This window comes from Antedon mediterranea, chromosome 1, assembly GCF_964355755.1.
Source record: "Antedon mediterranea chromosome 1, ecAntMedi1.1, whole genome shotgun sequence".
Lineage (NCBI taxonomy): Eukaryota > Metazoa > Echinodermata > Crinoidea > Comatulida > Antedonidae > Antedon > Antedon mediterranea.
In genome coordinates, this window is record NC_092670.1 from 3,423,144 (window position 1) to 3,451,064 (window position 27,921).

The following is a 27,921-nucleotide window of genomic DNA, read 5'->3' on the forward strand; positions in this document are numbered from 1 at the left end:
ATTTGTTTTTATATTGTGGATCAAACATTTTAACACACCTAATGTTCTAAAGTAAACGTTCAATTTATCCGTCACTTCCAATTTGAATCGAATTTCAAAAAGCTATAGGCTATTTAAGAATGTGGTGCTCGGATTTTGGCAGCGAAGTAGAGCAGATGGCGCACTCTACAGTTTGGTTCAACTACCAAAAAAGCTGGATGTGCAGTAGTAGTCATGTGACGTCATTATTTGTTTAACAATAATCAAATATATTTAATTATATTTTAGATTATTGTTTAACAATAGTAAATGTTTCAGCGATGTTTTCTCACAAAATATTCCCATACCAATGGTTGAACCAATTCTCCAAAATAATACCTCCCCCGCCCTATGGTGGGGCATTAATGTTCAACTGGCTCTCTTTATAAACAAAAACCCAAGTTAACTTCCCTTGCAAATAATTACTTTATACAAATAAGATAATTCAATACTGAAGTTGACAGCATATTCACAAAACCACTAAAATTATCCTATTCCAATGGTTGAGCAGATTTAGCTCCTATTATGGAATATCTCATGTGAATGGTTGATCTAAATCCTCAGAGTGCTATGCCTACTATTATTATTATTGTAAATTAAGAAAGCCTAACATAAGTTATTTATGCCTTGCAGAAGGATTAGAACATGATAAGATCTAACTTGGGTGACTGAGGTGGGACCCCTACATTTAACACATTCAGACTAGGTGGGTACTAGAACATAAGATAAGATCTAACTTGGGTCACTGAGGTAGGACCCCTACATTTAACACATTCAGACTAGGTGGGTACTAGAACATAAGATAAGATCTAACTTGGGTCACTGAGGTGGGACCCCTACATTTAACACATTCAGACTAGGTGGGTACTAGAATATAAGATAAGATCTAACTTGGGTCACTGAGGTAGGACCCCTACAATTAACACATTCAGACTAGGTGGGTACTAGAACATAAGATAAGATCTAACTTGGGTCACTGAGGTTGGACCCCTACATTTAACACATTCAGACTAGGTGGGTACTAGAACATAAGATAAGAAGATCTAACTTGGGTCACTGAGGTTGGACCCCTACAATTAACACATTCAGACTAGGTGGGTACTAGAACATAAGATAAGATCTAACTTGGGTCATTGAGGTGGGACCCCTACAATTAACACATTCAGACTAGGTGGGTACTAGAACATAAGATAAGATCTAACTTGGGTCACTGAGGTGGGACCCCTATATTTAACACATTCAGACTAGGTGGGTACTAGAATATAAGATAAGATCTAACTTGGGTCATTGAGGTGGGACCCCTACAATTAACACATTCAAACTAGGTGGGTACTAGAACATAAGATAAGATCTAACTTGGGTCACTGAGGTGGGACCCCTACATTTAACACATTCAGACTAGGTGGGTACTAGAACATAAGATAAGATCTAACTTGGGTCATTGAGGTGGGACCCCTACATTTAACACATTCAGACTAGGTGGGTACTAGAACATAAGATAAGATCTAACTTGGGTCACTGAGGTGGGACCCCTACATTTAACACATTCAGACTAGGTGGGTACTAGAACATAAGATAAGATCTAACTTGGGTCACTGAGGTGAAACTCCTGCATTTAACATATTCAGGCATAGTGGTATTAGTAACCTACGAACCCTAACACACAAGCCCAACAGAGTAAAGTCCTATTTCTATCCTAGTGTAGCATTAGGATAACGTATCTCAATGTATCGGTTTCAATTCTAGTTAGTCTTTTTCTAGCCTAGAATAACGATTTGAAACGTATCTCTTAATTTCAATTTTAGGGAACACCCTAAAATATCGGTTTTCAACGAATCACTGATAGCAAAGCCTGTACTAATTCATGTATTTCACTGGTGTGATAACAGAGTACGACACAATAGCTTTGTTATCTTTGTTTCTTAGTAGTTCCACTGGGGAATTCTAGGAATGTATCAGTTTCTATTCTAGTTAGTCTTTTTCTAGCCTAGAATAACGACTTGAAACGTATCTCTTAATTTCTATTTTAGGGAACACCCTAAAATATCGATTTTCAACGAATCGTTGATAGCAAAGCCTGTCCTATTCACGTATTTCACTAGCATGATAACAGAGTACGACACTTAGCTTTGTTATCTTTGTTTTTTTTTAGTAGTTCAATTCAGGAATTCCAGGAATTCTTCAATTTGTTTAAATTAATTAAACACACAACAGTGTTATGAAAAGAAGTAATGATGATTTTAGGTTTTAGGTATGTTGAACAACCTATACCATTATCCGAGAGGGTGGTGATATGGATGTTAAAGTTCTGTTTGTAATGTTTTCCTCTGTTCGGAGAGAGAGATTATTGTTTGTGTTTTGTGTAGTCATTGAGGGAATGGAAATATCAATTATCTAAACTTGTCAATGCATTAACTTCATTAATCATTTCATATTCCCTAAGTTTCTCAATGAATTCATTCATCTTCTCTCCTTCTGTGAGATACCCTTCCATTTCTAATCTTAGAATTAAAGAATACGGATCAGTTACTTCACTAATGCCATAAAATCGTCCAATGGTTTTCATGTTTTTAAAGCTTACCTTTTTACAAAATTTTAACAATTTTATACGATGATCTGAAAAGGTTTCAATTTGAACATCTTCAAATTTTGGTACATGCCATTTTGGCTTTATCACTTCTTCAACACCACCCATCCCACACAATTTAATCAATTGGATTAGAACACGTATGTCAGTACATTTGATAACTCCAGGAAGGATAAGCAAGCTAATTAGTTCATGTGTATTTTCCGCCCCCTGGATATCGAAAAGTGTCATTTCACAATTCGGCCTATTCATGAAGTCGCTAATCACCATTTTCATCTTGTTTAAACATTTTCCTCGGCCATGTGTGTCACACCAATTAGATACCCCTGTTATCAATTCGTTGAAGTCCGGGCGTGACAATTCTAAAACAAAGATAGTAGACGAGTTTATAAATTTTAAATGACGTATTTCTCGTAGTGTGAATGGTGAATTTGACCATTAACTCCAGATTCATATCATTTCATAGGATAGGCCCAGCTGATGTACACATTTAATTTTGTAAAAAGTGTCGTCGACAATATATATATTTCCAATATATTTACTGTAATTCAACCAATGTAATTGAGGTATTGGGCAGAGTCAGAGTCAAAACCTATACAGAGATAAATTAATTGCCTTTTGGAATTAGTTTGAACACTGATATGAGGGTATGTTCAAATCCATGGAGTTATGCTTTCATATCACAAGCAAGGTTATAATTATAATTATCCTCTGAAGTGTCAAGTTTCCGGTATGCAAGAGTAAATTTTATTTCAAAATCATTGGTGCATGACTTTCATATCGTAAGTGTTGTACACTAATCTTGTACCTCAAGCTGTAGTAACAAACAAAAGGTCATTATTGTATCAGGTGGCTTCTACCAATCTTTTACTGGTTCAGACCGCATGGAATCCTATGTCGTGTATAATACGAACACAACCCTGTAGGTCTGAATATGCCCTGAATGCTTCTTCAAACAATGCACAGTAATTAATGTCAAAGAAAACAATTTAAAGGAGGGATAAACTGGTTTGAAAACATGAACAATGCGCAAATTAAAATTGTAATGTCTCAATTTACAAATTGTGACAATTGCCACCACTCAAATGTTACATTTGAAAAAAATGCATTGAAAATTGTCAACAAGTGTGTTCATTCAAGCCAAATTGAATTTATATTAGGAAATTGTAACATTTGTAATTTTAAATACCTGTTAGTTTTATTTGTTTTTCTTTAGGTCTTTCCTCCACAACATTCTTCTGAAACTTATCAGCAAGATCTTTTTGTCCATGTTCTCTTAGAGCCTCACACAATACATCAAGTTGATTCAATTTACTACTAATGTTCCTCCAAAATTTCAGAATTTCTTCTGGAGATTTCATAGTTGTAACTTCAGACAATTCCAAGCCCAAAAGAACACCTAACTGTTCACAGTTAACAGTTTCTTCAGATACTTTCCAAATAATTGAATCATCCACATAACCTTATAAAATAGCAAAAATAAAGATAAATTCATCCAACAGTAAATGAATTGATTAAGTTTTCAAATATATGATCCTTCAATTTATAATGTCATAATAAAATCTACAAAATCATTACCTTGGAGATGAGACTGTGGCGGTATAGCTGTAAAAATAGATATGTATTTATCAACAAAATGTTCACAAGGTATTATTTGTTTGAAGATTGTTATTAGTTATTACAAGTTCTACAGTATGCTATAGATATATTATATATTTTAAAACTGTTTATTCTTAAAATTTACTTACATTCAACATCAGTCTGTGAAGTAGCTATAAAAAAGAAATAAATATTAAATAAATGTAATTTCATCTTATATGGTATTACCATAGCGAAACGTATTGTTGCATTAATGTGCATATGGCTGAAAAAATATTGTACCGTCCATTTCCCAATTTTTAATTAAATGCTTTTTATTTTAATATTAAGAACAGTAAAATATTTGACAAAGCAATAAATCTGGTTACTTACATCTTGGTATTACTTTATTTCCAAATAATTTACGGTAAAGTTTCACTTTCATTTGATTGCTTCCACAAGGTAACACATCTTTGTCAAACTCGCGAATAACATGCATGTGAGCATTTTGAATGTTTGGACTACATGCACAAGGGATGTACATCCTTACTTCAAGACCTCGTGCTCCAGTCTGACTGAACACTTTTAATTCTGTTTGAAGGAAACGAAGCACCTAAAAAATGGCATTTTACAAAATGTTTAAAATACTGGAAAATATAAAATCAATATTCTCAATCAATATTACTATGAAAATTGAATCCTAAACAAATGTTGAATAAATGCAAATTATTTTAACAATGGTGGCCTTTTATTATAGGATAAAAAGTACTTATTATATTAAAACACTTTATTTATATTATTTTTATGAATAGTTTTAAAGTAATATTCCTAATGAAATCTTTCATAGATTGTTCACTCATAAATATTTAGAACTAAAATTAATGTATTCTGTATATCTCTTTTGTTTGTTACCACTATTTACTATTACCTTCTTACAGACTTTAGGCTGTGGTTTCTCATCTTTTGTACGCTGCCGTTTTTTTTGCTTATCAGTATTGAAGCTCTTTGTTCTGACTATTGTTGTCTACAATATCAAAATGATCAAAATTGTTAGTGGTAGTTTTTTAAAATTTATTATTTCAATTTTATGTGGTGGAAACAATTATAAATCTCACTCATTTTAATATTGTACAATATATACACTTTAAAATTCTTGAGCTTTTCCAACTTGTATCAATTATTGATATAAAGTTTGCGATACACCACGTATATTAGTTTCTATTGAGTTTCTCAAAGTTTCGATCAATATGCTTTGAACGTCCTCAGAAGTCACAATGCAGGAAGTCCAGGAAAGTGGGAATATAAGTGAAATAGGTTGGGGCTGGTGTGAAAGCTACACATTTACCTGTAACATACGACAATGCTTAATGGTAGCCACATATAAAATGACTTGATGATTGGCATCAATGTTCAATTCTACATGCTCATAGGATAGGTGCCCAATTCCATAGTCTTCCATTTGAAATTTCTCAATGAACTTTGTTGCAGCACGTTGGAAAAGATCGTCTGGAAGATAGCTACCAAAATCATGAAATAGAGAAATTGCACGCTTTTCTTCAAATTTAGGTGGTTGTGAGGCATGTGGTTTCAAACGTGAAAGAACGTAGAACATTTTTTCATTATTCTGTGTAAACAAAAAATTATTTAAAAACTAGTAGATCTGTAGGCTATATATAGGCTAGAAAATTAAAATATTAATATGACATTAGTATCAATACCTTTGTATTTTTTTGTTCACACACTAATCCAAACTTTTGCATGAGAGACACAAAGAATGTTAATGTCTCATCAGAATCACAGATCTTCTCCCACAGATGTTTTAGCAATCCACCTTTTAAAATGCCTTTTTCCAGCATCCTCCAAGCTGGTCTCATAGCTGGTACCTATTATTTTACAAAAATAGAATATAATTAAAATTTTAATTTATTAATTCAGAGTAACATTGGTAGGCCTATAATTGATTTTTTTTTCCTGTTCTAATATATAAACATCTCATGACCTGTAGGCTATGTTTTGTTTGTCTTTATTGCAGTTCACAATATTTATGGTAAGCAGAATGACAAAGTGGATTTGTAGACTCATGTCTGCCAAAGCTACTCAGGCCAAGTTGAAATAATGTATTGATCTTTGAGTTCATATGATTGTATGATGGGTACCTATATCTCAGAGAAGTTATTTCCAATCAAAATTTCAAACATTTATTAAACAAATTTAATTTTGAAGCATGTCATTATGTTGCTGCACGTCAGTATGCAAAACATTGTTTTGTATTGAAATATATTTATTGCTAACCATATCTTTATTGTCTATGACAGTGATGATTGTCTTAAACATGTCAACTAGTTGCATCAAATCTACAACTATTATATCTCTTAGTGCCTCATCATCTGGGTAATAGAGAATCACGCCGATGTCATGTAAATACTCAAGCAGAACTTTGTGACCTTCTGTTACTTTACAGACTTCTTTGAGTACTTCATCTTGAATCTGTTAAAAAAAATAGATTGATTAAAACCATATGACAATTCTAAAACAATTATAATAAAAAAACAGTTTATTTAATATACTATCAATTTTCAAATAGTCTTCTGGATTACAAAACCTGCTCTCAAAACATTGTGTACTAGTATATTTAGAATGTAATTCCTCTATTTTTTATATTTTCCCAACTTTAATGTAACAGTACATAGTTATAAATACATACTATAGAGATTTAACTTTATATATCAAGTACATCTACTGGTGAATATGGTAGTTGACTGAAAGCTTAATATATTTATTTATTCTGTCTTTATACTGAACTAGATGGTACGCTCGCTTCGCTCGCGTACCATCTAGGTCGTGCCCACAGATGGTTCTCGAATACATAATAATTTCAGCGTTAAAAAACTGGCGATTTCAAATGTACGTACCGCAGGACAATAATACATGTCGTGTACAGGAACGAATAAATAGACACTGTGATTTATGTACTCAACTAAAATCAGCACCCTATTACTTCCGAAAGAGAAACTTGTCACAAATAAGACCAATTGTTTAAGTCAAATTTAAACAAACTTAATTTGTGTTTTGTATGTAACATTAGGGTTGAGGGATGGGGAAGAGGATGGGTGCAAAGAGGAACAATGTTAAAATATATTCTTTATCCATTTAGTAACGAAATATTAATTGCTTTCATGTTTTACAAATAATATACCACTAAACACAGTAAAACATTGCGATGTAATACTTTGTTGAAACTATCACCGTCCTAGTCGATTGAAATAGTACAGAACATGTAACGATACATCACCAAGACGTGTATATGTTTATAATACTGTATAATGTAAAACAATTTGTGAAAACCACCTCTATTCGGGGAAAATCATAAATTCGATTTAATCGTCAATAAATATTAAATTATCTAACTCAACTTAATTAGTAGGCCTAATGGTTTTCAATTGTTTCTTAGAGCCAATTCATACTTAAGTTGGTTCCTACCCTACCCACCAAAGTTGTTCTGCGTTTAGGGCATGTGATGTACCGTAGGCCTATTCTCTACTGGTTTTACAACGCTACTCATGCCAGTGAGGGAAAGGTGATGATGTGGGTGGTTTAACTGCAATAATAAAGATTTGTACATAATATACGGCGAGTGAAAACGCTAGCTCATTATCCGTTTAAAAAAAAATTATATCCAACCTCTGCAGCACAGATTGAAAACAAAAATGGATCGAATTTCGAGTATACAGTACTGTACTTGCCTTTATATTACGACGCCTGAGGGAATAGACACTTGTGAAACAGAGATTGGAATGTTCCATTCATCACAAATCAATACATTTGTATAATCGTATATTAAATCTATCAAAATAGTATTTTTTTAAGAAAATCGGCCTGTCTTCAACATTATGATGCTGTACTCTAGCTGTTCAACCAGTTTTCAGCTATTAAAAACAATTATCATAGGAGGAGATAGGAAAATGCGAAGCCTCCTCGTATTTTTGTGGCGGGTATTTTTCAAGATGGACATCCATTAGACAGTGTATACCACGATCGGAAAACACCCCTATTTGGGGCAAATCGTTGAACCTAAATTCGTTTTAATCGTCAATAACTAATTACCTAACTCAATTTAATTAGTAAACAGGGTTACATCAGATGGTTAAAATCAGTACCGAAAGTATGAACGAACTTTATATACCATCGAGTAGAAATTCTAGAAATAAACCGAGATTTACCGAATTTTGCCCTTACGTAAATTTATATATAGATGACACTTTCAGTGCTAAAGCATTGATTTCCAAAGTGGTTCAGTAGAGAAAAATTAACAATATAATAAAATAAAAAGTAATTTACATTAGTAGACACATTTACAAAAAGGTAACTATCTATAAAACATACAGTATATATAAAAAAAATGGAGGGAATTAAAGGTAAAAGGTACTTAATCAGTAATAATATTAAAATCAATCCAAAATATTATTTTGGATTGAATTTTTAAAAAGTGTCATAGATTTAATATAAAAAAAATAATTGTTTTATTCAGGCCTAGGATTTTAATGAGGAATTTTATTTTTGTGCCTTAATGCTATGTGTGATTATGCTATTTTCACTACAACCATCTGTATGCAAATTTGGTGGAATGGTTATGTAACCAGCCTTTCAACTAATAACAATAGTTTCAGTTGATTAACAATAGAACAGCAATGCCAAAAACAAACCTCCAAAATTTAATGGAGTGGTCCTTGACTACATATCTATCTGTATTTTCATTTTGGTAAAGGTCTTTCAATAACTTTTGAGTAATCCTGCTAACAAACAAACAAACCGACAAACAAACAGACACATGCGATTGACTACATAAACTTCCTTGGCGGAGGTAAATAATTGATTGGTAAGAAAATGTTAATATGAACCTATAGATGGCTATAAATTTACCTCTTACATCACACCACCTGTACATTTTCAGATGATTAAAAAGTAGCAATGTATACCGAAAATGGAGATCTGACTAATCAATATAGAACAAATACTGTAAACCTTATTTGTGAATCTTTCTTTATAAAAGAAATTGCCACATTATTAATAATTCATTCAATTATTAATATTGAACGCTATTGTCTATAAATTCTTGCACCTAACCTCAGAAGTTGGTAAATAGATGTGCTTCTTTCTGCTGTGGATTTCTTGTTGAACTCGCAGCCATTTTATTGGCAAAGTGCGAATCATTTTCTTTGACAAATCCAGTATTTGTTTCATGATGGCAGAAGCATTGCTCTGTTCAAATGGTACACTGTTTTCAATGGTAAAAATAGTTGAACACACCATAGTTTCATATGGTTTGTCTTTTAGGGCTTCCCAAATTTTATTTTCTATTTCTTTAACCTGAAAGAAAGATATACATTTGTTATGTAGTTTCTAATATTTCTTATTTTAATCAGATTAATTAGAATAATCAAAAGACTATTTAGATAGTGATTGCTAAACGTTGTGATCCAGTTTTAGGATTAAAAAAATAGAAGATTGAATCCACTGCCTATGAAAAAAGTTTCTGCATTGTTGTGTCATGGTGATTTCTCTATGGTAGAGTCAACTCACCTGTTCTTTCCTTTCTTCTTCAGTTCCTTTAAGGCCATTTAAATGTGTACCTATCAGTAATACAGGAGGACAAGGCTGACCATTTATCTTTGCGTCAGGTCTACTGTTTGTGTATATGGACTGAATCCAAGAAAGAATGAACTCCAGATTTGTCATTCGATGGTCATAATTGTTTCCCTAAATTTTATAAGTATATATGATAACAAAAAAATGTTTGTAGAACACTCAATTTTAATTTCTTTGATCATGTATAATACTGTATACAACAATTGAAAAAAACGTAATTGTTCAATCTATTGTTATTCATTTATTCAGTAATGGAGGAAAAGAATGTTCATTTATTAATGTAGTTTGTGTTGAATTGTCTATGGATAAAAAGATGTGAGAAGCTAATTGATAAGTCTTAAAACTTTAAGATGTGTTCAGAGCAAAGGTATACATTTTTCACTATAAAGCAATCACAATCAAGGAATTGAAAATAGTGTTTAAAAACTAATAAAATTCAGCTTACAGTTGTTGGATCCAAAACTTTAGCTTGGGCATCGAGATCATCACAAAGGTTGAATACTACGCATACAACAGCAAAAGATACCATGAAGATCTATGAGATCAATTAAACAGTGTATTAAAAAAATGGTGAATATAAAAAAATGCTTGATTATCAATGAAATTTAAATTTGGAAATGCAGTGTTTGTTTTTCATAGTGTTTTAATTTTTAGATTAAAAAAATAGCTGAGTCTAGACTACTACTAAATTTATTACAGGTTTGCCATATGATAGATATTTGTTGCTAGAATTCATAAGAATAATATTTTACTTGTTTATTTTTTTACTACTGTATATTAGTGTTGTCTTATTAGAGGAATTGTGGGGAATATAGTTATATTACCATGCTGGGTCATGCAGGCTCCATGCCGGCATCAGGTAAAATATCCAGTATATACCAGCTGAAAGTTGGTATATACTGGATATTCCGATCCCTGCTGTAGATAGTTATGCTGGTAACGATACAGGCAGTGGCATAACGCAGAGGCCTGATGCCCCTGGATTAGGAACCCCAGGCCCTCCAAGGCTGGAGGCCTAGGGCGTTTTTAGCCCTTTTTGACATATTTTAATGCCTGTATTTTCCTCTGGACACTGCCCAGGGCCCCCACATGCTCCGGGGCTCCTGGTTTTAGCCAGTGAGTGTTCATAGCCATTACGCCACTGGATGCAGGCATCATTGGTCTCTTGAATTTGAATTGGTTGTTGTTTTTTGGCAGTTGGTGAGCATTCAATTATTTCCCTGTTTACCATTCAGAATCTCTTCCTGAATGCTACCAATGATCTGAGCATTTACACTACCATTCAAAATATCTCCCTGAATTTTTATTTATTTATTTATTTAGGTTTAAAAAACACATACAAAACAGCAGCCATTGGCTGATAACGTTTGTTTACAATCAATATACATATATAATTAAAAGTAAAAGAGGCACAATTACAAACAGCATAGAAAAATAACTATATATTATAAAACACAAAATACAGTATTATTCGTTCATAAAATTGAGTACGTCATTATTATTATTATTATTTAAGATTATTATTAGTATATAAATTATTAAAATTATTATATAAAAGGTCGAAACGGCATCGAGAAAGTGAGAAATAATCATGGAAATCAACCCATATCAGTTAGCATTAATAAACTTAACAATCGTAGGTATGGCAGACCTTTGGTATCGTTCAGTTTTACACCTGGGGGGAAGGAGACTTCCGGTACTAGTTGTATTAGACCTAAGGGTTCTCTTCTGCCAGCGGCAAGGAGGTAGCATGTCTCGAAAACAGTTGGACTTGAGTAACCCCCTCCCAAAGGACAACACAAGAGTGTCTCTCCTTGCCTCGAGAGAAGGTAACCCTGTAACCTCTAGGGCATTGTCATAGGAAATGTAGGTAGCACCTAACATTATTCGACATGCTCTTTTCTGGATGGTCTCAATGCTGCTGGCCATTTTTTTGGTAATAGCACCATGCCATACCTGGCAAGCGTATTCCAAGATGGGCCTATAATACTGGCATTTTGCTTCCACGCCTGTGAGAAAAGGGCTTTATGTACTTACCCGCTGCATCACATGATAAATTTGTTGTCCTCCGAAATCCCAGATGTTCATCACAAACTTGTCGCTAGTCACCTTGTCATCACTCCCTTCTTTCTGAAACTCAACTATTAATTTTTCAATTTCTGACGGAATCTTTATCTGGTCATCTCTTCCTTCTTTCTCAATCTCTATCTTTGAAGGAATCTTTGTCTGGAGTTTTTCTTTCTCTATATATTCATTAAAATAAATTAAAATTAAACATCCAATAGCATGTTTAATATGTATGTCATTTTTCTAGGCCTTTTATTAGGATAATTTATTTTAGGATTCTAATTATTTTAGCAATGGTGATTATAATTATTAATTAATATAGAAAAGTGCATTGTTAGCCAAGATCCCAACAGAATAACACATTGTCTGATGATTTCAGGTTCCAAATTAGCTTCCCTAATAATTCTACTCGGCTTTTCGTTCCCTACTCAAAAAGAAGAGTTGTCGATATAGTGCCTTTGCAATTGCCACGTATCTTGAAAGCACTCTTCGTCAATTAGTGAGGATGGAATTTTAAGATATTCGTCTTTCATTGAATTTGTTTTGAGGATTTTTGTATAATATTTATTTTGTTTAATACTAATATACAAATATAGTTAACAGAGCTAAAGCTAACAGAGGTGCCTTGAAAATAGGTCTGGTTGTGTTTTAGACACAAAGGCCCATAGTTTTAATGAAACAAAGTTTGAAAAAAAATTTGAAATAGGCAAAGTATATAAAACATTAAAAGACACTAACTGTTCTAAAATCTTTAATTAAATTAATCCACCTTTTCCATCTTAAATCAAATATGAAATTCCAGGCCACAAGTCAAAAACCCATGTAAAAGTCAGTGCTTAGTTTTGGTAGAGCAGACAGTGAAATATTAGGTGAAATGTAATAATAATGCACTTAAAATTCCTATTAACATTTTTACTTACCGTCATCCATTTGGCTTTCTTCTGTTTTAGTTGATTGTGCTGGATTTTCTTTCTCCATATGTTTCACAAGTGTTTTTTGGGGAGAATTTTCATTGCCAGAAGGCTGTTTTGCTGATGCTGTTGTAACCTCTGCTTGTAGCACACTATTCTTGTTATCAGAAGCATTTTCTGTTGATGCTGTTTCACGTTTTTCTTCTCGCACATCACCATCAGAACCATTTTGCTTTTCTTTCAGTTGTTTTGCCACATTTCTAGCAACTGCTTCCTCATACATTTCAGAAGCTTGAGCTTTAAAAAAATAAAAATTGATTTTGTATATTATACTTGGATACTATGAATATGTTAATTATTATTAAACATTTTAAAAGGAAGAAACACACATATCCATGGTAATTACAGAATAAATCTAGTTCTGTGTTGTACCAAAAATAATTTAGGTAAAAAGAAGCAAGGTAAGAATGGTATCAATTTATTTTAAATTTGTTTAAATTAAAGCAGTAATCAAGAAATTGTATGTAAAACAGATTATTATATAAATAACATCCATAAAACATGACAATATAACTTCATAATCAGATTAAAGAATTAAGGAATTTCTGTGAAGCAGCTTTCATCAGATAGCTGACAGCGCAGCAAGAAAAATATGGGAGGCTTTGTCAAAAAAGAAATGTTCGCAAACGTGTGTTGATAAATGTTGGCTAGTTTCGTAAGTATACTTCTTTAAAAAAAATTCAATTTCCAGTAAGCAGAACAATAAATGCAAAATAAACATGGGTGGATGGAGTACCATGAAAATTGCCAATAGTACAAACAATTAAGCACTATCAAAGTGGCTCTCCAATACTTCAAACCAAAAAAATATATAAGGGTAAGGGGGTTAACAGTATTAAGTTTCGAATAGTACTTGGAATCCAGCACAACACATTTTTAAACAGGATAAAATGGAACAAGTCTGGGACAAAGTCTTTGGTGCTAACTGGGTTAATAATTTAGTATTTTGCATCTTTTTTTGGTTTAATTTGCATGTTAATGTATACTTTCTGTTTCTTGCCATATTGTTTCATCTGCATCATCTTGAGAACACACTGTTTTTGTTGTTGCTATGGCATCAGTTATTTCATGCTTTGATTTAAAACTACAGAAAAAAATGAATATTATTATTTCACTTCAATAGCCATACAATATATATATAAACCCATCTTAATCATTCAATGTTTTTCAAGTCAGCCTTTTGGGATTATATTAATATTATTATTAGTGTATTTATAACAAAAATGAATATACAAAGAGTAATATTTTTCAGTTGGCTCATAAAGTATGTTTTGGTGTCATCAGTTAATTAAAAGTAAATTCCCATAAATTGATAATGATAAAATGCCTACAATTGAGAAGAATATGTTTAAATGTATATTAAAACTAAAATGTACACATAGATTATGTCCCGTGAGTCAAGATAGATTTTCAACTCAAACCCCTTTAATAGTAGTGATATTTGGGGGAAAACAAATATTTTTGGTTTTTTTAATTATTTGTCATTCAGAGCATTGGGGTCTTGGTGTATGTTTTTAATTTAATAAATTGTTTTAAACAACATTGATACCACAATTTTCTTACCTTTTCCTTAGTAATGAATTGATAGTAGAAGTTTTTCCTACTCCCTCAAGACCTACAAAAATAACTCTGCCCTGTTTAACTCCAGTTTTCCCTTCTTCCAGGGCTTCATTGAATGCTCTAACTGCTTCTGGTCCTCGAGCCCGTATCTCAATTGGAGTGGAATCTTTAAAAAATAAGTATTTAATAGTACTTTTACAATAAAGTTATTATATATTTATTATTACTATGCATTCATATTGGACACTTAATTAATACCTCTCACTTTTTTTTAATTTATAATCCTTGTTAATTTGCTTTTAGAATGATTTTATAATGCACGATTTCTATAGGTTATTTCATTAAAATAACCGATACATTTTATTTTGTAAATAATAGTTGATAATAATAATATAAAATAGAATACTTTAATAAATACCAATATCTTACCATCAAAGTTGCTGAGCCTTTGTAATATACTTGGATGTTGTAACATTGTAGTAGTACCAAGAAAACCAACTGCAAACTCTCTTGCCACCTTTAGATTCTTACTTTCTCTTATCATCTTCCATTCATTATCATCCAAAGGAGTAAGTAATTGCCTTACATCTCCTGTACTTTCACTCTCTGTGTGTTCACTTTCACATAATTTGCACAAGTAAAATCCTACCAATGACTCTGCTATCAACTTGTGAGGAGGCATGAATATCCGTTCAAAGTTGGATTTTGAAATTGGTGCTTCTTCATAAACAAATCCAAGTTTCACGGACATGTCAACCAAATCTGTACTCGTATGTTTATCATTAAAATCTTTCATCTTTATTAAAAGTTGATTTACTTTTAGGCTATCATACATACATTTTCCCAATAAAATCATAGCATTTACATACTTTGCTGGAGTGTCTTCAAATTTAGAAAGCTTTGCGAATTGGTTTTGTTTGTTGAACTGATTTAAAATGCTATGAAATATTTCCTTAAAAAGATTAGCTTTATCTTTAGGAAGACTTTGATTGTCTTCCCATAGAATACAAATTGAAAGAAGTAGCATTGGATTTTTGCACATTGAATATACGTCCTCGTGTTTTCGTTGCCTACCCTGATACATAATATCTAATTCTCTTCTAAGGGATTTTCCCATTTCTGGTTTTTCAAAATACTCAAAGTGTTTGTTAATATACTTCCCTATGCTCTCTTCATTAAATCCCTTAACTCTTACATGTATGTTACACTCTTTTTTGAATTCATCTATGTTTTCTGACCGGGAAGTAAGTATCACAGTACTTTTTTTTAAAGAGTTTTTTCTGAAAAGACTAATTACGCTTTGATTATTGAATCTCAATTCCTCTAATCCGTCAAGTAGCAACACAACTTTATTTTCATGTTTCTTTATAAATTTCTTAATTACCCGTGCATCTTTTGGGAGATCTGTGTCTAAATTAAAATCTGTCATATCCAGTTGCTTTGCAATTAAATCACATATATCTTCATCTTTTTCCAAATCCCTTACACATAAAAGAAATACAATTTTACCTTCAAAGATATTGAATTTATTAAGTGTAGCCCATGTGTATGATATATGCCTTAATATGGTAGTTTTTCCAATACCTCCCTGTCCTTCAATGAGAGCTTTACATCCAGGTGTGGAGCTAATTACATCTATCACTTCTTCTAATGTTGTTGGTTTGCTGGTTTCTGTATTGTTTTCACGTTCTATAAGCAGTTCCATATCAGTAAACATCTGTGAAATGTCAACTTTGTATTTCTCACGCATTGTTGCAGGTGTAAATATACTGGCCTGGATACACTTGTCCTTTTGTATGTGAATCAGATATGTTTGTATTATTTCTAAAAACAAGGAAATATTTTGGGTATTGCTAAACTGCGCAAACCAAGCGCAAACCTAAAAAACCCTGCGCAAACCTCCTCCAAATAACTTATTATTGGTTCTATCATGACCAGGACTATAATTTATGAAAAAAAAATTATGAAATTGCGGTTAAAGTTGGTGAAAAACATCATTTTTTGGGTAAAATGTAAGATTTTACAGTGTAAATGGCGCAAACCTAAAAAAAACCTGCGCAAACCTCCTCCAAATCACTTATTATTGGTTCTATCATGACTAAGACTATCATAGCAGGTAATTTATGAAAAAAAAAATAATGAAATTGCTGTAAGTTGGCTTTTTTTGGGAGAAAAACATCATTTTTTTGGGTAAAATGTCAGATTTTACAGTGTCAGCCAAGCCAACTTACAGTAATTTCATAATTTTTTTTTCATAAATTACTTGCTATGATAGTCCATGTCATGATAGAAGCAATAATAAGTGATTTGGAGGAGGTTTGCGCAGATTTTTTTTAGGTTTGCGCGATTTACACTGTAAAATCTGACATTTTACCCAAACAAGGCCAACAGCCATTAAGTCGCGTGCTACAATGCATAGTGATACCGGACCGACAGACAAACAGACCGACAGACAGACAGACCGACAGACAGACGGACCGACCGACATAGTGAACTATACTGACCGAAATTACTGAACATGTTTAAAAATGTTGAAATGTTTAAAAACATTTATATTTTTTTAATTTACACGTGCGTAGCCTGTCACTTTTGTAATTTCGAGTTGAAAAGTAAGTCAAGAAAACAGAAATCGGGTAAAAAGAGTGCGCAATAACATTTAACGCGCAGTGCGTGCGCAAAAATCTGCGCACTCATGGCAATTTTGTAAACGCTTAAAATTGCCTGAAACGTACTCTTATTTCATCGAAAATAAATTTTGAAAATTTTAAGCGCGCGTGCGCATGCGCTACGCACGTAATTGTATTGCCATATGATGATTTATGCCCTGAAATTTATGAGTACCAAATTTTATTTAATTGTGATTCATGGTTGTTGTTAAGATATGATTACAAACGTGATTTCGTTAAATCGTGCGTAGACCGCGTAATTTTTTATTGCGCACCGTGAAAACATAACCACATCGATTCCTGGCCATAAGGAATATTCTGTGAAAAATTGACTTAGCTAGATTAAACTGATATGAAGATAAGGTCATAAAACGATAAAACGCATAGTGATACCGGACCGACAGACAGACCGACAGACAGACAGACCGACCGACCGACATAGTGAACTATAGAGTCGCTTCCACGCGACTAAAAATGATGTTTTTTGCCCCAAAAATAAGCCAACTTACAGTAACTAGATGGTACGCTCGCTTCGCTCGTGTACCATCTAGTTCGTGCCCACAGATGGTTCTCGAATACTGTACATAGTAATTTCAACGTAAAAAAACTGGCGATTTCAAATGTACGTACGGCAGGACTATAAAACATTGTCGTTTACAGAAACAAATAAGTAGACACAATGATTTATGTAGTCAACCAAAATTAGCACCTAGAAACTTGTCACAAAATGAGTCGACATTTGTTATTTGGACTCACTTAAACAAACCCAATTTTGTTAAATTATTCTTTATATTTCTTTATTATCCAATCATTAACGAAATATTTTTTTTATAGGCCTATAAATAATATACCACTAAATAGAGTAAAACATTTCCGATTTAATACTTTATTAAAACTGTCACTGTCTCATGGTCGATTGAAATATTAAAGTACATTTAAAGACCACTAATACGTTTATATTTTTGTAATTATTAATACAAACGTTAAGAAACAACTGACGGTAATAACGTATTATATTATTATGTGTTTATAATCTAAAAGTAGGGGCTACCCACACTCACAGTGATAAAGTTTATTAGTATATTTGTTTATATTATATCTAACAGTACCAACACACTTATGATTCAAATGGCGATCAAAAGTGGTTAATACCTATTTGCAGTATTGTATAGCATTACAATACTATTTCTGTTTATTCTCCAAGGGTCTATAAATTTACCTACTTGTGTTAAACCATGGAGGTATTTTGCTATAATTTGGAATGTTCCATTCATCGCAAATAAATACATTTCTATAAACGTATATTAAATCTATCAAAATAGTATTTTTTAAAGAAAATCGGCCTGTCTTCAACATTATGATGCTGTACTCTAGCTGTTCAACCGGTTTTCAGCTATTAAAAACAATTATCGTAGGAGGAGATAGGAAAATGCGAAGCCTTCTCGCATTTTTGTGGCGGGTATTTTTCAAGATGGACATCCATTAGACAGTGTATACCACGATCGAAAAACACCACTATTTGGGGCAAATCGTTGAACCTAAATTCGTTTTAATCGTCAATAACTAATTATCTAACTTAATTTAATTAGTAAACAGGGTTACATCAGGTGGTTAAAATCAGTACCGAAAGTACGAACCAACTTTATATACCATCGAGTAAAAATTCTAGAAGTAAGGCGCGATTTACCGAATTTTGCCCTTACGTAAATTTATATATAGATTTCATAATTTTTTTTTCATAAATTACTTGCTATGATAGTCCAAGTCATGATAGAAGCAATAATAAGTTATTTGGAGGAGGTTTGCGCAGGTTTTTTTTAGGTTTGCGTGATTTACACTGTAAAATCTGACATTTTACCCAAAACAATGATGTTTTTCACCCAACTTACAGCAATTTCATAATTTTTTTTTCTCATAAATTACCTGCTATGATAGTCCTGGTCATGATAGAACCAATAATAAGTGATTTGGAGGAGGTTTGCGCAGGGTTTTTTCACGTTTGCGCTTGGTTTGCGCAGTTTAGCAATACCCAATATTTTTAGCTTGATTAAACTAAAGTTTTATTAATATATCATTACATTTATTTATGTGATATTTCATAAAATTGTTGAATGTTTTGCATTCCTCTAATTATTTTTATGTTTCTAATTTTGTATCTATATATAAATTTACGTAAGGGCAAAATTCGTCAAATCGCGTGTTACTTCTAGTATGAATGTTTACTCGATGGTATATAAAGTTGGTTCGTACTTTCGGTACTCATTTTAACCACCTGATGTAACCCTGTTTACTAATTAAATTGAGTTAGATAATTAGTTATAGACAATTAAAACAAATTTTAAAGGTTCAACAATTTTCCCCAAATAGGGGGGGGGGGGGGAGGTTACCGATTGTGGTATACACCGTCTAATGGATGTCCATCTTGAAAAATACCTGCACATAATAATACGAGGATGCTTTGCATTTACCTACCTCGTACGATAATTGTTTTTAGTATCTGAAAACCAGTTTAACAACTCAAGTACAGCATCGTATAATGTTGAAGAAAGGCCAATTTTCTTTAAAAAAAATACTATTTTGATAGATTTAATATACGTTTATACAAACGTATTGATTTGCGATGAATGGAACATTCCAATCTCTCTTCCACAAAGCGTCTATTCCCGCAGGCATAATAACACAAAGGCAAGTACTGTAGGCATAATAACACAAAGGCAAGTAGGCCTACACTCATATAAAAAAAAGTTGATTCATTTTTTTTTTAATCTGTGACTGCAGAGGTCGGATATAGGTATTTTAAAACAGATAATGAGCTGATCACGTTTTCAGTCGCCGTCTATATCTGTACAATCAACTTTATTGCAGTTCAAACACCACCCACATCACCATCAATATTAATTAATACTGTAATTACAACAAAAATAAACATCGTATTGGTGTATCATTACATTTATTTACTATTTGTTCCTTAAATTTGTTCCTCTTTGCACCCATCCTCTTCCTCATCCCTCAACCCTAATGTTACATACAAACCACAAATTGGGTTTGTTTAAATTTGACTGAAACAATTCGTCTCATTTTGTGAAAATTTTCTCTTTCAGGCAGAAGTAATTCCCAGGGTGCTAATTTTAGTTGACTACATAAACCGTGTCTATTTATTCATTCATTCCTGTAAACGACATTGTCCTGTGGTACGTACTTATTATCTATATATAAATTTACGTAAGGGCAAAATTCGGTAAATCGCGCGTTACTTCTAGAATGTTTACTCGATGTTATATAAAGTTGGTTCGTACTTTCGGTACTGATTTTAACCACCTGATGTAACCCTGTTTACTAATTAAATTGAGTCAGATAATTTAGTTATTGACGATTAAAACGAATTTAGGTTCAACGATTTGCCCCAAATAGGGGTGTTTACCGATCGTGGTATACACTGTCTAATACATGTCCATCGTGAAAAATACCCGCATACAATAATACGAGGATGCTTCGCATTTTCCTATCTCCTCCTACGATAACTGTTTTTAATGGCTGAAAACCGGTTGAACAGCTCGAGTACAGCTTCATAATGTTGAAGACAGGCCGATTTTCTTTAAAAAATACTATTTTGATAGATTTAATATCCGTTTATAGAAATGTACTGATTTGCAATGAATGGAACATTCCAAATTATTGCATACCTCCATGGTTTAACACAAGTAGGTAAATTTATAGACCCTTGGAGAATAAACAGAAATAGTATTGTAATACTATATACAATACTGCAAATAGGTATTAACCACTTTTGATTGCCATTTGAATCAAAAGTGTGTTGGTACTGTTAGATATAATAATTATAAACAAATATACTAATAAACGTTATCACTGTGAGTGTGGGTAGCTCCTACTTTTAGATTATAAACACATAATAATATATACTTTATTACTGTCAGTTGTTTCTCAACGTTTGTATTAATTAATAATTACAAAAATATAAACGTATTAGTGGTCTTTAAATGTACTTTACTATTTCAATCGACCATGAGACAGTGACACTTTTAATAAAGTATTAAATCGGAAATGTTTTACTCTATTTAGTGGTATATTATTTATAGGCCTATATAAAAAAAATATTTCGTTACTGATTGGATAATAAAGAAATATAAAGAATAATTTAACAAAATTGGGTTTGTTTAAATGAGTCCAATAACAAATTTCGACTCATTTTGTGACAAGTTTCTAGGTGCTAATTTTTGTTGACTACATAAATCATTATGTCTATTTATTTGTTTCTGTAAACGACAATGTTTTATAGTCCTGCCGTACGTACATTTGAAATCGCCAGTTTTTTTACGCTGAAATTACTATGTATTCGAGAACCATCGAGCGAAGCGAGCGTACCATCTAGTTATTAAAATTAATAAAATTACTGGGTATTCGAGAACCATCTGTAGGCACGAACTAGATGGTACGCGAGCGAAGCAAGCGTACAATCTAGTTAATTTAAATTATCTAGCTTCATTCCTTGAATAGTTTTTGTCACGCAATCATAAATAAGCTTTATAGAGTGAGTGTGACCCAATATAATTTTTAATTACGTTAATAATTTTTATAATTTGGAACTATCTATATATAAATTTACGTAAGGGCAAAAATCGGTAAATCGCGCGTTATTTCTAGAATATTTACTCGATGGTTGGTTCGTACTTTCGGTACTGATTTTAACCACCTGATGTAACCCTGTTTACTAATAAAATTGAGTTAGATAATTAGTTACTGACGATTAAAACGAATTTAGGTTCAACGATTTGCCCCAAATAGGGGTGTTTTCTAATCGTGGTATACACTGTCTAATGGATGTCAATTTGAAAAATACCCGCACACAATAATACGAGGACACTTCGCATTTTCCTATCCCCTCCTACGATAATTGTTTTTAATAGCTGAAAACCGGTTGAACAGTTCGAGTACAGCGTCATAATGTTGAAGACAGGTCGATTTTCTTTAAAAAATGCTATTTTGATAGATTTAATATACGTTTTTACGGGGTTTATACAAATGTATTGATTTGCGATGAATGGAACATTCCAATCTCTGTTCCACAAGTGTTATTCCCTCAGGCGTCGTAAAGGCAAGTACTGTATACTCATAACAGAAATTCGATCCATTTTATTTTTATTCTGTGCTGCAGAGGTTGGATATATATATTTTTTAACGGATAATGAGCTAGCGTTTTCAGTCGCCGTACATTATGTACAAATCTTTAATTGCAGTTAAACCACCCACATCATCAACCTTCCCTCACTGGCATGAGTAGCGTAGTGGTACGAAGGATCAACAACAACTTTGGTGGGTAGGGTAGGAACCAACTTAAGTATGAATTGGCTCTAGAAACAATTGAAAACCATTAGGCCTACTAATTAAGTTGAGTTAGATAATTTAATATTTATTAACGATTAAATCGAATTTATGATTTTCCCCGAATAGAGGTGGTTTTCACAAATTGTTTTAACATTATATATAAACATACGTCGTAGTGTATCGTTACATGTACTGTACTATTTCAATCGACTACGACGGTGATAGTTTCAACAAAGTATTTACATCGCAATGTTTTTACTGTGTTTAGTGGTATATTATTTGTAAAACATAAAAACAATTAATATTTCGTTACAAAATAAAGAATATATTTAAAAATTGTTCCTCTTTGCACCCATCCTCCCCATCCCTCAACCATAATGCTACATACAGAACACAAATTAAGTTTGTTTAAATTTGACTTAAACAATTGGTCTCATTTTGTGACAAGTTTCTCTTTCTGAAGTAATTCCCAGGGTGCTAATTTTAGTTGAGTACATAAATCACAGTGTCTATTTATTCCTTCCTGTATTATTGTCCTGCATTATTGTACATTTGAAATCGCCAGTTTTTTAACGCTGAAATTATTATGTATTCGAGAACCATCTGTGGGCCCGACCTAGATGGTACGCGTACGCGTACCATCTAGTAATTTAAAATATACTCAACAGAGGGCAGCAAAGGATTTTTATGACATAAACCTAAAACTTGTATAAGTGTGAAAGTGAAAATATTCTTATTAAAAACTAAAATATATAACATTAAGAAATATTGTTATTTATCTTAACATCTCTCTTTATCCATATCAATGACGGTTTGGTGCACCGTATAGGCATACGAACCTAATTAGCCTATTGAAAGAATATTGAAAGAGCGGATATGTTTACTATGGTAGGAATGCCATGCTGTAGACAAGGATCCCCTTTACTGTACTTGTAAAATTATCATTAAATCCAAAATCGGTTTATAAATTCTAGCATCTTATATAGTTAATTTACTTCTTCAGTTTGTTTGATTTTTATTACTATCATAATGATGCCATTTGTATTCAAACATATACTTCAGAAGTAAAAATTAAAACTTTAGGGTTAATTACTATAGATAATTGGGCATACTGATTATTATTATAGGTGATATATACGAAAGCCCATTAATGCCATTTTAAGTATATGTTTTTCGAACGTAATCCGTTATAACGAATTAGTAATTCGTTTGAACGGATTAATAATCTGTTTAAACGAATTAGTAATCCGTTCAAACGAATTGCAACATATACAACAAGTGCCATTTAAAGTATATGTTGTAATTCGTTTGAACGGATTACTAATCCGTTCAAACAAATTACTAATTTGTTTAAACGGATTACTAATTTGTTCAAACGGATTACTAATCCGTTCAAACGAATTACTAATTTGTTTAAACGGATTACTAATTCGTTCAAACGAATTACTAATTTGTTTAAACGGATTAGTAATCCGTTCAAACAAATTACTAATTCGTTCAAACGAATTAGTAATCCGTTTGAACAAATTAGTAATCCGTTTAAACAAATTAGTAATTTGTTTGAACGGATTAGTAATCCGTTTAAACAAATTAGTAATTCGTTTGAACGGATTAGTAATCCGTTTGAACAAATTAGTAATCCGTTTAAACAAATTAGTAATTTGTTTGAACGGATTAGTAATCCGTTCAAACGAATTACAACATATACTTTAAATGGCACTTGTTGTATATGTTGCAATTCGTTTGAACGGATTACTAATTCGTTTGAACAGATTATTAATCCGTTCAAACGAATTACTAATTCGTTATAACGGATTACGTTCGAAAAACATATACTTCAAATGGCATTAATGGGCTTTCGTAGATATACAGTATGAATTAAAAGTATTCAACATGTTTGATATTATAAGTGATACACTGTAGGCCTACAGTCATACCTGTATGACCCCAAGGGTAATGAATGTCATTTACTTACATCCAATACTGATAAAATAGTTCAGAAACCTTATAATTGTGTACAAAGCAATTATTGTAGCAGCTTGATTGGCCACCTTAGAAATTCAATGATTATATTGTATAATTATTGTTGCAGTTGATTTATTTTTGACAATCAGGGGATTCAATAACTGAATTATAAAATGGATCTGATTTGCATTATTATAGTAAACATTACAAGTAAACTCACCTTCTTCTTCTGATTTAACCTCTTTGTTCATTGGTATCACTGGCTTTGAGTCTGTTTAATAAATAGCAAATGACAAGAACTGAATTTTTACAATTCTACAGTACCTCAAGAAAACCAATGCTTAATGCCACAAATTAAGCATAAAAGTTATAAGAAATATTATACAGATATTGACTGCTTAGAGGTTAAATATAAGATTTGCCGAGGGGATGTCTAATCTTATATTTCACCGATATAAAAGGTGATATCTGTTATATTACATAGCCAACAACAAGTAGAATATCTGCTGTTAGGGTAGGCCTCCTTTTGTATTGTATGTAAACAAGCCTGCCTAGACACCTTACCTTGCAAAGAATAATATACAGATAATTTCTAATTAATGATTCCTTGCAATAAAATATTCACTAGCCTAGGTCGTTTAAATAATAACAGAAGAATTTCCATCAATAAGCCTACATTAATAATAATAATATTATTATCAGGTAGGCCAAATAAATAATAATTCGTCTTTCGAGCCAAATCACCGGATGTTCGCCACGTCGCGCGCGTACCGAGTTACCGCTGTGAGTATTAATCAATCACAAACGATCTTTCATCACATCTAGGGAGGACTAATAACAAATGAGGGCGCTATGTATGCATAGTTTAAATAGTTTAGTTGATTAATTTCTTCAAGCAAGTTCTGTGGCGCAGCGGATGAAGCGTTGTCTTGTGATGGAGTGACAATTCGTCGCGAGTTCAAGACGCAGTGGATGACTTTTGTTTATCTATCGGCAAACGCGAGCGTTTTCACACGAAAATTATACAGTCAATATCATCGTACTCAAGAATTTGCTGGATTTTATATGTTTAATGACAGGGGACACGATAATTACGCGAAAATTACTCATTCAATATCATCGTTCTCGAGGATATACGATTTACGATCCTTGCAGCGGTAGTCATGTGATGCAGTTTCAACCAATCACGTTCACGTATTTACATAGGCTATGTAATATAATTCAATAATGTGTGCAATATGAATGATAGATAGTTTGTGTGAATAGTACATAATGAATAGTAAATCCTATTCATCTCCAAAAATTTATTTTAAAACTTGCTTGAAAAAGTAAATTTATTTTCTATTACCTGCCATGTTGTAAACTTTCTGTTTTCGTTTCTAAAAAAACAAGAAATGTTGCATTAAAGGATAAATCAATCAATAATACAGGATAAATCAATTAAAAAATATCTTATAACAATCATATTATTAAAGAAATCATAAACTAAAGTGTTCCATAGCTCATTTAATTAATTTAACACTGTATCATAAATTCCGTTTGTTAAAGGTACGGCAAAATTGCATTACATCATAATGGGGTGGTGGTACACGTGTCATCGTATAAGGACTTTGGATTTGTTTTATCGCGAAAACAGTGATAAACCGCTTAATATTTACTTTATGCTTCATTTATCGCTATTATCGCAGTCGTGTGTGACAAAAACTAAATGTAGCCTACGTCTGTTACTATTGAAAAGCCAAAACATGTTGATTTTAATTCTAGAATACAGAAAACCGTTTCAAAAGAGGCCTACTACATACTATAACCTATTAGCCTTATTATATGAGTTTGTTTATGTAGGGAAAGAAAGCGGTGCCAGCTCATAGTATTTGAGGGCCCCTTGTCTGCATTTGCTTGTTGTTTATGGTCACCATCTGTAAACAAAGTTTAATAAAAAATATAAGCCTAAATAGGCCATTTAGAATAAAAATAAAACCCTCACATATTAGTCCAAGAGCATTAGTTCATAAGTATAGGCAGACCCGGAAATTTTTGGTAACAAGCTAATTTTTTCAGGAAAGGTCCAGAACTATGATTGGAACATCATACTAAAAGTCCTGAAAAATCCTCCTTGTGCTCTCCGAGAAATCCAAGATGGCGTCCAAAATGGCTGCCATTTTAATTAGTCTATAACTTTGTAACCGCTTGTCATAGAGTAATGGTTTTGGTGTCAAATAGTTCACAGTATATACATTCCTATTTGCTCTAACAGAAAATGTTGTAAAAAAATGGCCGCTACTACAGTTTCTGGTAGTTTGACCTTTGACCTGGTCTTATCAAATCTCGGTAATGGCTTGTCACAGAGAATTGAGATTAGGCCCAAATTGTTCAGAACATGCATATTTTTATTTGGTGTAATGAAATATTTTATCCCAAAATGACCGGAAGTGAGGTTATTGACCTCTTATTGACCTATTCATATATCTTTTACCGTATCTCAAGAAATATTTATCGTATAGCGTTACTTTTGGTGTCAAATTGTTTGGAATATATACATTTCTATTTAGTCTAATACAACAGTTTGCCCTAAAATGCTCGGAAGTAAGTTAAAATATTGAAAATTTAAAAAATCAAAGAGCTGCATACGGTAGGCAGAGTATATGAGTATATATATATATCTGGACTGGATAGACTAATCACAATCAATTTTTTCTTCATCATTAGAATAGGAGGCCTGCTTTATTTTCGTAACACAAGAACCTGGGGAAAATGTTTTTTAATACAAAATAAAAACAATAGAAACAGAAATTTGGCTTTACTATATTTTTCTTAAATAAATGCTGAGGTATGGTGTTTTATTTACGGCAAATTTTGTCATAATTGTAGGGCTGAGATCTAGGCCTATACACAGTGGAAATAATGATGAAAACACGTGGGTAAGAGCACATGAATATGCAACTAGAAACAACCTGAATGACGTACTTCCGTTGTAACGATAATCGTACGCTATGGGTCTGAACACCTCGTTTTTTTCTCTGCGGTTTGTAACGTGACCTTGCTAGTAACGTTGTACGCTAAAACGGTCTAACGCCACGGGTCTGAACAGGGCCTTAATTACTTCTAATTTGGCTATCAACATATCGGATTATAATACTACTAGTGTATGTTGTATAATGAAATAATATTTGAGATTGAGTGCATGTTTTAAATGCTTTATGTAACGTCCACCAACCACATAAACTTGCTCTAGACTACAGCATCGACGTTGTCGCCCCTTATTAAACGTCTGGATTCAACATTGCTAGGCCCCGGGGCTGTCGAGTCACAGATACAGTTCACACATCATCCATGCAGCCTTGCGCCGCCGATAGGCATTAACAGACGCGATATGAAAAAAAATCCGAAGTCCTTATACGATGACGTCACACGTACCAGCACCCCATTGGCTGATTATAACGTACCTTTAGCAAACGGAAGTTAGGATATGGTACCGTATCTTCAGCCACGGCGTTAATCTAAATATAAAATTATTCGCAAG

At 32.6% G+C, this 27,921-nt stretch overlaps 2 protein-coding genes across 2 annotated transcripts; both read right to left on the bottom strand.

Moving 5' to 3' along the window:
- Window positions 1–2,127: 2,127 nt before the first annotated feature.
- LOC140045768 (uncharacterized) lies at window positions 2,128–15,254 on the bottom strand. The gene is made up of 17 exons (XM_072090561.1): window positions 14,857–15,254; window positions 14,431–14,593; window positions 13,854–13,951; window positions 12,817–13,104; window positions 11,867–12,072; window positions 10,275–10,364; window positions 9,764–9,940; window positions 9,308–9,550; window positions 6,476–6,670; window positions 5,902–6,066; window positions 5,529–5,807; window positions 5,112–5,207; window positions 4,577–4,796; window positions 4,354–4,377; window positions 4,184–4,210; window positions 3,795–4,067; window positions 2,128–2,967 (listed from the first exon to the last, which is right to left on the bottom strand). The coding sequence occupies exons 1-17, from the start codon at window positions 15,221–15,223 to the stop codon at window positions 2,405–2,407; spliced, it is 3,474 nt and encodes a 1,157-aa protein (XP_071946662.1). The 5' UTR covers window positions 15,224–15,254; the 3' UTR covers window positions 2,128–2,404.
- A 63-nt stretch (window positions 15,255–15,317) lies between these two features.
- On the bottom strand, window positions 15,318–27,898 carry LOC140051296 (NLR family CARD domain-containing protein 4-like). Its single transcript, XM_072096465.1, has 5 exons — window positions 27,845–27,898; window positions 25,750–25,780; window positions 24,622–24,672; window positions 15,502–16,251; window positions 15,318–15,352 (listed from the first exon to the last, which is right to left on the bottom strand). The coding sequence occupies exons 2-5, from the start codon at window positions 25,754–25,756 to the stop codon at window positions 15,318–15,320; spliced, it is 843 nt and encodes a 280-aa protein (XP_071952566.1). The 5' UTR covers window positions 25,757–25,780; window positions 27,845–27,898.
- Between the last annotated feature and the right edge of the window lie 23 nt (window positions 27,899–27,921).